Below are 12,504 nucleotides of genomic sequence, written 5' to 3'. Positions count from 1 at the left end.
CTCCCCCCTCCCCCCTCCTCCTCCCTCCCCCCTTCTCCATCCCCCTCCCTCCTCTTCTCCCTTTCTGCCCCCAGCAGCCTAAGAACAAGCCTACCCACAGCTGAGGTGTTTCTCTCCATCTTTGGATCTGAGTTGGGGGTGCTCCGGCTGTCTGTCTTTTCCCTGTATCTTCCGTAGAGTCTACCGGAGTATTGAATACCTAATTGAATAAAATAACTTGAAACACTTCTTTCCTCACAGTTATTGTTAATAGTAATACACAGATACATCTTCCTTGTAAAAGACTGAAACACTCCGTCTAGAAATAATGCAGAATGAAATGTGAAATTTATGACCCCAACCCCCTCCTCTTTTAGCTTTCACTCTTACGATGAAATGGCTTTCTCAATTTGATGTGCCTCTTTTATGTGTATTTATTATTTTGCATTTTTTCCACTTAACTGTGTATCTTGGAATCTTTTTATGTCACTGTGTACAAGTTTTCCCTTATTAATATTCTAGAAGGTGGGTGAAGTATATATAATTCATTCATCTAGCTTCCTATTGACTGACATTTAAGTGGCTTCATATATTTTGCTACAGTAAACATTCTTATATGCTGATCATATATATGCAAGTGTTTCTTTAGTTTTACTACAGGTAGAATTGTTCATACAGAAAGTTGTATGCATTTTAATTTGTAGTGGATCCTGACAAATTGCCCTCAAAATTTTTTTTGCCATTGTACACATGGGGCTGCCTGTCTCTGCATTAGTTATTGTCATTCTTATAAAATTTTTGCCAGTATGAAATCATTTGCTTCACGTGCATTTCCTGATTGGAAGGCTGGGGAAGCCTTTCCCTGAATCTTTTTCATTCCTTTGAATTGTGTAGTTGGGGAGGGGCTGCCTTTTTTTCTTACTGAATATTAATAGGACTTATTCATCTATTTTGGATATTCTTGGTGTGTATTATATATGTAGCATATATTTTCTTTGTTGCTCATGTTTTTTTTAAACTTCATTTATAGCATCTGCTTTGTCAAATTTGTCAGCCATTATATGTCTAGTTTCTTTTGGGTTTTGTAACTTGTTTTTTTTGTTTGTTTGTTTTTTTTTGCGGTACGCGGGCCTCTCACTATTGTGGCCTCTCCCATTGCGGAGCACAGGCTCCGGACACTCAGGCTCAGCAGACGGGCCCAGCCACTCTGCGGCATGTGGGATCTTCCCGGACCTGGGCACGAACCCGTGTCCCCTGCATCGGCAGGCGGACTCTCAACCACTGCGCCACCAGGGAAGCCCTGTAACTTGTTTTGAAACACTCTTCCTACCCAACTATTTATAAAACATAATTTTCTATACTTTCTTATAAATGATTTATTTAGAATTAAAAATTTTTTATTTAAAATTTTTTCTTATTCTCATTTCTAATATTGTATAATTTCCGCATGTACTGCCAGGGAGCATAAATCTGAAGATTTTATTGTACTGTGTTTCTGAGATGTATTGTCAGTTCCATCTCCTTTTTAAGCTGCCTTCATTTCCTTGGCAGAAGGTTTAAGGATTTCTGAAAATGTAAAGAGCTTTTCTATGAAGATTATCATTTAGATATGCAAATAACTCCTTTTTAAATGTGTTTTTTAATGATGCTTAGATCTAGCACAGAAGCAGTAGGTTGATCATGCTCTGATCAAGGAGGGATGATGATAGAAAATAATGTCAATTTCATTTAGATTCAGATCTTAACAAATAATAGTTATAAAAAACAAATGCTAAGAAAATCATCAGCATGGGGAATTTAAATTGATAAAACCAGTAATGAGAAAAGGACAGCCCTAGAGTTTTTGGTGCTGTCATTTCTTGTAGAAGAGAAAAAATTCTGTTTAAGCTAAGAAGAATTGAACCTTGAGAATGAGAGAAGAGAACCTCTCTCCATCAAAGTGTTAAAGTGTGTCTTTGCATCATGCAAAAGCCCGAGGTTTGCTGTGGCCAGAAGTAAAGACAGCAGATCTGGAACAGGCTTTCTTATTGGGAGAGCAGCTATAGGCTTGAAGTATTGATATATGGGACTTTGGAGTCGTGACTAAGCTAAAGAATTACTGGGAAATAACACTGGTATACTTTCATTCATGATGTTTTGCAACCTTTTATAAAATGATGGATAGATCAATGGCATAATTTTAGTGGAATTGTCCTGAAAAGAGTCTTGCTTTTAACAAAATGGGGTAGGGGTGGGCGTGGCTATGCTTCAGAGATGTTCAGTTTCTTCCTCTACGTCCGTGGTCCCACAGAAGCAGGGCACACAGACCAATGGGTGAACCGGAAATGGACATCAGCTGTACCTCTGTGCTCATGGGAACATGATGCTTCTGTGGGAATATTTGGGAAGCGTTTTCAACCAAAACAGGAGCAGGGACTCCCATCTCTTATCCATTGCACCTCCAACCTCCTGTCCCAGTGATGTTGGCGGAGACCACTGTGGGTGAAGGTCCTGTCAAGTGGGCAGGGCTGTTGTTACTGGGATGAGGCCAAGGGGCCCCAGGTGATGAGGGGTGAGGCTCACGGGGGGCCTGAGGGGTGATGATGGCAGCAGGTCTGACCCCCTCTCACCCAGCTCCCTGGTCACAGCTGGACATTGTCTTTCAGTTTTCAGGAGCTAGTCTTCTCACTGATCCCAACTATTTCTTCCAGCCAGTTTTCCTTCTTCTGTAATGAAAGAAATCTTACAGCTTTTCCCCTGTTGTTTTCACTGTATTGTATTACAGAGCTATTTCCCAGCAATAGCGGGGAAATTGCCTAGATCCCCTTTTTCCTTTTCCTTCCATCTTTTTTTCCCACAAAACTCCACCACTTCATCTTTTCTTTTCCCTCCCTCCTTTCCCTTCCCCGCTTCCTCCTTCCATCCTTCTGTTCCTTCCTTCCTTTCTTCTTTTTCTCTCTCTCTTTTCTTAGATAGAGCCTTTTGCCAAGTGTTTCCCAGTCTTCTTCTAAAATTCACACCTGACCTTTATTAATAAATGCAGAAGTCTCATCCTTATCCTAAATTCTGACCTCCTTGGGAACCATCCTGAGTACCTTCCTCCACTCTCTACAATCACTGATGTGCAGAGTGTGAATTACATCTTTTGTGTATCCCCACTACTGAAGATTCGGCCAAGCCTCAGGTTTTCCTTTCTGTTAACTTATTTTTTAAAAGCTAGTACTTTGTTTTCCGAGTATGAAATTATAATATTGAACATGCTTTTGAAAACTGCATCTTCTCCCCACCCCCTGCACTTAGTAGCTCTGTGATCCCAGGCAAATGTTTTTCGTTGCGGAGCACAGGCTCCGGACGCGCAGGCTCAGCAGCCATGGCTCATGGGCCCAGCCGCTCTGCGGCATGTGGGATCCTCCCGGACCTGGGCACGAACCCGTGTCCCATGCATCGGCAGGCGGACTCTCAACCACTGCGCCACCAGGGAAGCCCTCAGGCAAATGTTTAAGCTTCAAGTGCCTCGGGTCCTTCTGTGAGTGGCATGATCCTATTATGGTTGTGTGAGGATGCCATGCCGTCTGTGTTACATGCGTGTAGGTGAAAACAGTACCTGGCACATAGCAAGTGCTCCGTGAGTGTTTGCTATTATTATTACCCTCTTTCAGGGAGATAGGTAGGCTTAGGCTTTTTGGTAGTGGAGGTCAAGGCTCTGAAACAGACAATTGGAAAGGGAGAGAAAGTGAAGGATACTTTAAACTTTTGCAGAAGTTGATATACAGTCTATTTAGAGTAGAGTTAGAAATCATACTTGAATGTTTCAAAGCACATTCAAAGCTACTGTTAATATGGCATTGTCTCTTCCCTCGGCATGATCAAATTGGCTGATTCCCTGTTGCCAAAAATAAGTAGTGATCATTTCCTGTTTGTTGTTTGTGGAGTTACTGTTTGTACAGTTTCTGTTCGGGCAGGTCTGTTTGTGTAAAGTCTCAGGCAAACAGTTGTGCTGGGGACACTTGGTCTGGTGCTTCTTTAGAGCAAGGATTCTCATTTCCTGACATTTTTCTTCATGCTCGAAAGTGAAGTCCTTATAAGCTGGAGACTCCTTGTTTTTCCTGCATTATTAGATTGGGGGCTCTGTTATTTGATGACATAGAAAAGTTCTGTTATTTGATGACATAGAAGAGAAGTGGGTTTTAGAATCAGATTTCAGATCCCACTTAGGCTGTGAAATCTCAGGCTAGTTTCTTCATCTCCCCAAACCTTGTTTGTTACATCTTTAAAATGAAGATGTACCATCCAGGTCAAAGAATCGTTGTGAGATTCATGTGGAAATGTGTGAAGGTGCAGAAAGAAATACCTGATAGTGGTGTTTCCCCTGAAGGAGGTGTGTCTAGCCTATAAAGTTGGGCTTCCTAAACCACCTTCATCTCACACATATCAGGCATGAGTGAAACTAGTTGAGCTGGTTGTTGTTTTGTTTTTTTTATCCCAGGGGTATCCTGCCTGGGGTGTTAGAGGAGGGAATGTGATGAGCTGGTGCAGCAGTGAAATCTAACATCCGATTGGTTTGCCTCGTTGCAAAAAAGTTAGGCAATCAAAACTCTCTTTTTAAGGGATTTCATTTGAACAGCTTTAAGCGTCAAAGGAGAAAGAGATGATTTAGTTTCTTTTTAGTAAGTGTTGTCTGCGTCCCCTGCAAAATAGTGGCGGAGGCTGGCTGGCTTTGCTCATGTTTGTTTAAAAGGGGGAGTGGACTGGTTGTCAGCTTGTGAGTGGGAGTGTCTAGTCAGTGTTTTCCTTTCTACCCAGAAACTTACCAGGACTCTGACACATGAGCTTTGGTATGGAAAGTTTAGGGAGCTGCTGGACCGATTTCCCCTGCAAGGATGGGGCAGGTCCTGAAAGATGATGGCGACTGGAACGCGAGGCTGGTGGGGCTGATGTGCTGCATGGGTCAGTAGCCTACCCGTTATCTCACTTTCGTGCCGCTGGATTGGAGAGGGAAGTTGCAGGACCTGAGTGGGTTCGCACAGCGGGGCTTTAGCAGACTGTGGGGCACCTTCTGGAAATCTGGACAGGCTCCCGTGACAACTCCTGAGGCTCCCTGGACAGAACTTCCCCCTGTTGTTGGGCATAGGATATGCGTTGAAATAATAATAGTTATTTTGTGTGTGATATGAAGTGGGTTTAGCTTTTATTGGAGTTTATTAAAGACCAGTCAGTGTAAGTTGTAATAATTGGTGCTCTTTTTGTACTTTTTTATTTGTTTTTTTTCAAATTCTGTTATTGTTTGCATTCTGTGTCCTTATAGAATGTTCAGCCATGTTGTACTTTACAAGTTGATCGTACATGTATATTTTCACTTAAAACGTACTCTCTAAATGAAATAATTTTCCAAGAGAGGGATGTTATAAAGCTTCATTCAGAAAAATAGATGGATAGTCTGTAAAACCAGTAGGATTAGTTAAAAACTCAGGAGTGATCTTTCCTTTTTGTTGTCTTAGCAGCGTCGCCCTAAATATAAATCTCAGTGTTAGGCAACCCTCATTGAAGTGAAATAAAGAACCATTACGAGACTTGGAAAATTAGATGGTGTCATCAGGAATACTCCCTTTTGAAATAATGTGTATGGAAAGCGGTAAATCACAGTCTCCCCAGGCTTAAAGTCCTGGATTGTAAGTTGCTTTCCTGAAGAAAGTTGAGCGCCTAATGTCCACGTTAACTCTTTCCTCATTCTTGTAGCATCGTGGGAAACTTCACGTGTTAAAGAACCTCCCTTGGCGTACTTGAAGGGGAATCATCTAGGTTTATTGAAGTTTAAAAGAAAAGATTAGGTTGTTACTGTTAGAAAACAGTATCAGAATCTATGAATCACGTGTTATTTAGTTCACTTTAGTCTTTGTACCTTAGCCAGTACTTTAGCTGTGGATCATAATCCCGAGGTATGACCTCAGTATTAACCTGCTAAACGTTTAGCTCCCACCTTACATTTTCAGCAGTGCTTTTGAAAAGCTGCTAGCAACAACCACAACAAAACCTCAGTGATCAAAAAAGCCATTTTATGGTTGTATAATTTAAGTGAGTTTCTCATTATTTGATCCTTCGATTGAATCAGCTTTCTTGATCTACCACGTGGCTAAAAAATTAACCATTAAGAGATTAGTTTTTAAGAACGTGTGTTCTGTTCTTCATGTTCCTTAAAATATAGGACCGTTTTTTATTAATTTAGAAAGAAGTAAATATATATATATATGTACATATATATATATTTTTAAAGGACAAATCAGAATTTAATAATCATCAAATATTAATTAGATTGCTTCTAATTTTTCCATCATAAATTATACAATTAACATATCAATGCATATGGCTTTTCACAACCCAAAAAGATATATTTTATTTTTGTAAATTTATTTTTTAATTGAAGTATAGTTGATTTACACTGTGTTAATTTCTGCTGTACAGCAGAGTGATTCAGTTATACATATATATACATTCTTTTTTTAAAATAAATATATTTTATTAACCATTATGTACCAAGAGGAGTTTGTATAATACACATCATATGTTAAATTTAATGGGACAGAGTAAATTTGTTAAGAGTTCATATTATTATGCGCTGATTCAATAAATTAATAAAATTTTGGTAGATAGTTATAGGAATGCTTTTCATCTCATATTTCATAACTTGATATGGAAGCTATCTATTCTTGAACAAGAATTTTTAATAGTACATTTTGTTTTTTACTTGACGATTTAACATTAGGGTCCTAGGTTATTAATTGGATGGTATTAATGTGAATATTGCCTAGGAAGTACTCTTTTTTTTTTCCCTCACTCTGTTTTCTTTGCTGGAGGTTAGAAAAGCACTGCCAAAATGTGATAGGAGCCCTAGACTTTGTTGAGGAGGTTCCCTTGTTTGCACTCGCTTCTCCGTCCAAAGTCCACAGCCGTCAGGAGGGCCTGGCTCCCCAGCACTGTCTGTGATTGGGATGTGCTCAGTACTTCCTTTTGAAAGGAAAGGTGGTAGGATCTTGGGGTAGTGGAAGCAATTCTGGGGGGAATCACGACACTTGAGTTCTAACTAAGCCTCTTTCAATCTGAAATTATGAGATCAGGGTTTCTTTTTTTTAATTAATTTATTTTTATCAAATTATAGTTGATTTACAGTGTTGGGTAATCACAACACAGTTTTTTATATGTAAAACTGAATCACTGTGCTGCACACCTGAAAGAAACTGAATGACTGCGCTGTACACCTTAAACCAACACTACATTGTAAATGTATTGGGTTGGCCAAAAGTTTGTTCGGGCTTTTCCATAACATCCTACGGAAAACCTGAACGAACTTTTTGGCCAACCCAATATTATATCTATTCTTTTTCAGATCCTTTCCCACATAGGTTATTACAGAATATTGAGTAGAGATACAGTAGGTCCTTGTTGTTTATCTATTTTATATATAGTAGTGTGTATATGTTACTCCCAAATTCCTAGTTTATCTCGACCCCCCAACCTTTCCCCTTTGGTAACCATAAGTTTGTTTTCTATGTCTGTGAGTTTATGTCTGTTATGTAAATAAGTTCATTTGTATCATGTTTTTCGATTCCACATATAAGCTGTATATGATATTTGTCCTTCTCTGTCTGACTTACTGTACTTAATATGATAATCTCTAGGTCCATCCGTTTGACTGCAAATGGCATTATTTCATTCTTTTTTATGGCTGAGTAATATTCATTTTATATGTGTATCACATCTTCTTTATCCATTCATCTGTCAGTAGACATTTAGGTTGCTTCCATTGTTGGCTACTGTAAACAGTGGTGCTATGAACATAGGGGTGCATGTATCTTTTTCAGTTATGGTATTCTCTGGATATATGTCCGGGAGTGGGATTGCTCGATCATATGGTAGCTCTATATTTAGTTTTTTAAGGAACCTCCATACTGTTCTGCATAGTGGTTACACCAGTTTAAATTCCCTAATTATTAGGGAAATGCAAATCAAAACTACAGTGAGGTATCATCTCACACCAGTCAGAACGGCATCATCAAAAAGTCTACAAATAATAAATGCTGGAGAGGGTGTGGAGGGTTTCTTTTTGATGGAGAAGTCTGCACCAGGGCTGGCTTCTGTCTTGCTAATTAATCTCCTTGCCCTCCTTCCAGCCCCACTTGCCTGTGCTGGACAGGGGTGGCCTTTCTCTCCTTTGTACTGCTTGCATGGTGAGTGCCACATCCTTTGCTCAGCTGGCGTGCTTGTCACATTGCCTTCCTGTCAGGTGCCCTCTCTAGGTGACAGCTCTAGAGAACAAGGGCTAGTGCTCTATCTGTCCAGTCTAGGGGGCCCAGCACTACACAGCACTGGGCTCATCCAAGGATCTGATGGATGCTGGGATGAGTGAGGGAGGGAACCTGGGACTAGTAGATTGCTTCTCTTTCTTTGTTCTTGCCTTACATACTAATTATTTAGGTTCATTCTGACCTCTTTAGGAATAGCAAGTCTGAAAGACATTTACGACATCATTATTACTTTAAGAGATACAGTAATATGTACCACTGTGTCTAAGTATATAAGGAATTATACCTTGTTCTCCTGAGTAGGATTGTCCTTTGGGAAACATAATTAATTCACATCATGGGCATTTGTTTGTTGAGTGCATAGAAGCATCATGGCATCTACTGTGGGTAGACAAAGATGACTGAGGTCGAGATCATGCCCCAGAGGGGCCAACAGGGGAATTCATAAATATTTTGTGGATGATAATGTTGGTTAACAATTATTGATAAAATTGGTCTTGGCGGAGTAGTTATATGCAAAGTGCCTGGGGATTTTATGTTGGGGATCGGGCAAGTTTAATAATTTCAGCATAAATTCTGAGCATTTATATTCAGATTTAGCAAACTTCTGTCTTCTTGGTCAGCTTTTCCAATTTTTAATACCCAAAGTGAAGTCCAGAATGAGACTAGAGGTTTGGGCACTGAAAAGGAATGTGTTATTGGCGGTACAAAATGCAAGGCCCTATTTAGGTGCCTTTTGGGTTCTCCCTGATGGTGATGGGGAGTGGGAAGGGTTTCAAGCGGATACTTTGGAGAAGAAATGCTTGTGAAATACAAGGGAAATTACAGGGTCCCTCCCCTGCCCTTTTCTTGTTGGCATTAAAGGGTAAGAGAGCTCTAAATAATATGCCATCACTGGGTAGCTTTGCAAAGAATCGAATCTGAACAAGCCTTTGGATTGCTTTACTAAAATTTATTTATCCATTTTTTAAAATCATTGAACATTTATGTTTTTTCCTAAACTTTTATTTTGAAATAATAACACTGATTTATATTCTCATAGATACATTTTGTGCACAACCATGATGATAGTTTTAAGATAAATTTTAGAAGTGGACTTACTGGGAAAGGGTATTAAATATAATAATACCCTTTATTATTATAAAGGGTATAAAATATAATTAAATATATTTTTAAGGCTTTTGATATTTATTGGCAAATTGTCGTAGAGCAGCACTGTCCAGTAGAAATTTTTGTGACAGTGGGAATGTTCTGTATCCGTACCCTGTCCAGCGTTAGTTAGTGCACACTTGAATTGTGACTGGTGTTACCAAGGAACTGAATTGTTAATTTTATTTTATTTTGATTAATTTTGGTTTGAAGTTAAATAGCCACATCTGTGACTAAGGGCTGCAGTATTGACAGTACAGGTCTAGGAGATCTCAAACAAATTACATTTCCACTAGCCATATATATATATATGCATATGCATATCCACAGATATATATAAATATATCTGTTCCCTGTGCCCTCGTCAACATGAATTTTTTTTTCATAAAATCTTGACAACTTGATAGGTGAAAAAGCTTATTTTTATTCTATATTATTATTTGTTAGTGAGGTTGAGTACCTGTGGGCATTTACTTTTTTTCATTTTTAAAATTAATTTCATTTCATAAAGTTTTAATCATTTTCATTGTCTGCTTTTGCCCAGTTATACATTATGTTCATCTTATTCTTTTTTATTTTTATTTTGTATTAATATTAGTAATCTGTGTCTCAGTTTACAGATATTTTTCCCAGTTGACATATTTAAGTATTTTTGTTTATGTTTAAATTAGTGTAAAGCACGTAAATACTTTTCATGAATAGGACAAGCATTTTCTTTTTTTCTTCTTTTTTAAAAATTTTATTGGAGTATAGTTGATTTAAAATATTGTGTTAGTTTCAGGTGTACAGCAAAGTGATTCAGTTATACACATACATATATTCATTTCTTCTCAGATTCTTTTCCCACATAGGTTATTACAGAATATTGAGTAGAGTTCCCTTTGCTATGCAGTAGGTCCTTGCTGGTTATCTGTCTTATATATAGTAATGTGTGTGTGTTAATCCCAAGCTCCTGATTTATCACCCCCCCCACCCATGTTTCCCCTTTGGTAACCATAAGTTTGTTTTCAAGATCTGTAAGTCTGTTTCTGTTTTGTAAATAAGTTCATTTGTATATTAAAAAAATTAGATTCCACATAAGAGTGATATCATATGGTATTTGTCTTTCTCTGTCTGACTTACTTCACTTAGTATGATAATCTTTAGGTCCATCCATGTTGCTGCAAATGGCATCATTTCATTCTTTTTTATGGCCGGGTAGTACTGCATTGTATATATATGTACCATGTTTTCTTTATGCATTCTTCTGTTGATGGACATTTAGGTTGTTTCCATGTCTTGACTATTGTAAATAGTGCTGCTGTGAACATTGGGGTGCATGTGTCTTTTCGAATTACGCTTTTCTTCGGACATAGGCCCAGGAGTGGGATTGCTGGATCATAGCATTTTCAAAGAAACTTTCGTTCCATTTAAAGTAGTTTATGGGGCTCAGGGATGAAGAATGAGAAGAGAGAGAGATGAAGAGAGCGAGGCCTATCTGCCCCTAGGGAAAGGATGGAGATGCGGACCAGGGGTGGGAAAAGAAAGAGGACCACGGAGAGAAAGAAGAGCCGGCCCCAGATGTAGAGTGGAGGGAGGAGGACACAGGAGAGTGGGGTTTGCTGCCTGGGAGCAGGACGGGGAGGGAGTATGGCTTCCAGCATCCTCTCTAGATGTTGGAGATTAGGATTTCTTTGAAATAATAACTTGATGAACCGGAACGTTCCAGTGCTCTTCCTCCTACATCATAAGACCTCCCCTCACCCTTCTCTGCACCGTGTCTAGTAACCAGGACAGTATCACTCTCTATGGCAAGGATCTAGTGGGGCGTTTTGTTGTTACCAGATCGTTCAACACAGGGAATCTAGGAAAAAAGCAGCATGGTTCGTGATTAAACCAGTGTCCACTTCCAGCCAGAGGACCTGAATTCAGTCCTGCCTTTTATCACAGCTTTAAGTCTTTTTCTGAATAATCGTCGACGAGTCCTTTGACCTCTTGACATCCTGGTTTCCTCTTATGTGAGATGGGAGTGACACTGCCTCCCTTCCCTCTTGTGGCAGTGAAGACCAGCTGGGATGTAATCTGTGGTCAGGTGCTTTGGGAAGTTCATGCAGGGGCTCAGTGGAGGCTGGTGGTGGCGGTGGAGGTGAGAGGACTTCCTGGTGGTGGTGGCGGTGGGGATGATGCAGCAGAGCGTGTGGAAGGCAGTGCTGGCAAATGCCACACTGGGAAGAGGCCAATCTTTCTCACAGGTAGTGTCAAGGTGCCAAAACTTACCAAGAAAATTCAAGTGCACCAAACAGTACTTTTTGAACACCTTACTCTTCTTTATTTGCATAGTGATAATGAAAGTCTCCTAGTCATAGATTTTTACCAACCTTCTTTTATATCTTTTTTCCCCCTTCCAGATGAACGGGACAAAGTTCAGAAGAAAACATTCACAAAATGGATAAATCAGCATCTCATGAAGGTCAGTGTATATTTCTTTTGCATCTTGGAATTGTTTTGCAGGTTTTAATTTATTGTGCAGTACTTGGTTGTATGGCTGTGAAGCACAGCTTTTCCGTATCAAGTGGGAAGTTTCAGTTCTAGAGCATTTCACATGCATTTCAGGCATCTGTTATTATTTGGTATATGGCCTGTGGGTCATGATGGGGGTGGTAGATGAGTGCCCAGTGATTGCAGTGTCTTCTGTGACATGAGTAAAACCTCTTATTATTGGACTCTAAAAAATCTCAGCAGGTTAAGAAATATGTAAATATTTACGTGTTAGGGCATCGAAAAACTGCAGTTCTCAGTAATGTTTTTTCCTCTCAAGATTCCAAGCAAGTTCTGGCATCAGATTTATGCAGATGGCAGAGAGTTAGGTGGGACTAAGGATGGTTTATTTAAAAAAAGAAGAAAAAAAAAAAAAGGGACTACCCTGGTGATCCAGTGGTTGAGACTTTGCCTTCCATTGCAGGGGGCGGCGGGTTCGATTTCTGGTCAGGGAGCTAAGATCCCACATGCCTCGCGGCCAAAAAACCAAAACATAAAACAGAAGCAATATTGTAACAAATTCAATAAAAGACTTTAAAAGTGGTCCACATCAAAAAAAAAATCTTTAAAAACAAGATAAAAA

General features: G+C 39.4%; 1 protein-coding gene across 16 annotated transcripts in view; it reads left to right on the top strand.

Annotated features, from left to right (window-relative positions):
• DST (dystonin) overlaps positions 1-12,504 on the top strand; it is a 496,974-nt gene that overhangs the window by 211,859 nt on the left and 272,611 nt on the right. For all 16 annotated transcript variants that reach the window (XM_079934485.1, XM_079934486.1, XM_079934474.1 and 13 more), the window contains one exon: positions 11,792-11,853. In XM_079934485.1, coding sequence (XP_079790611.1) covers positions 11,792-11,853 — 62 coding nt within the window. The remainder of the gene's footprint in view (positions 1-11,791; positions 11,854-12,504) is intronic.

Source organism: Stenella coeruleoalba, assembly GCF_951394435.1.
Source record: "Stenella coeruleoalba genome assembly, chromosome: 10".
Classification (NCBI taxonomy): domain Eukaryota; kingdom Metazoa; phylum Chordata; class Mammalia; order Artiodactyla; family Delphinidae; genus Stenella; species Stenella coeruleoalba.
The sequence above is the reverse complement of the archived record's forward strand: the minus strand, read 5'-3'. Positions and strand labels throughout refer to the sequence as shown.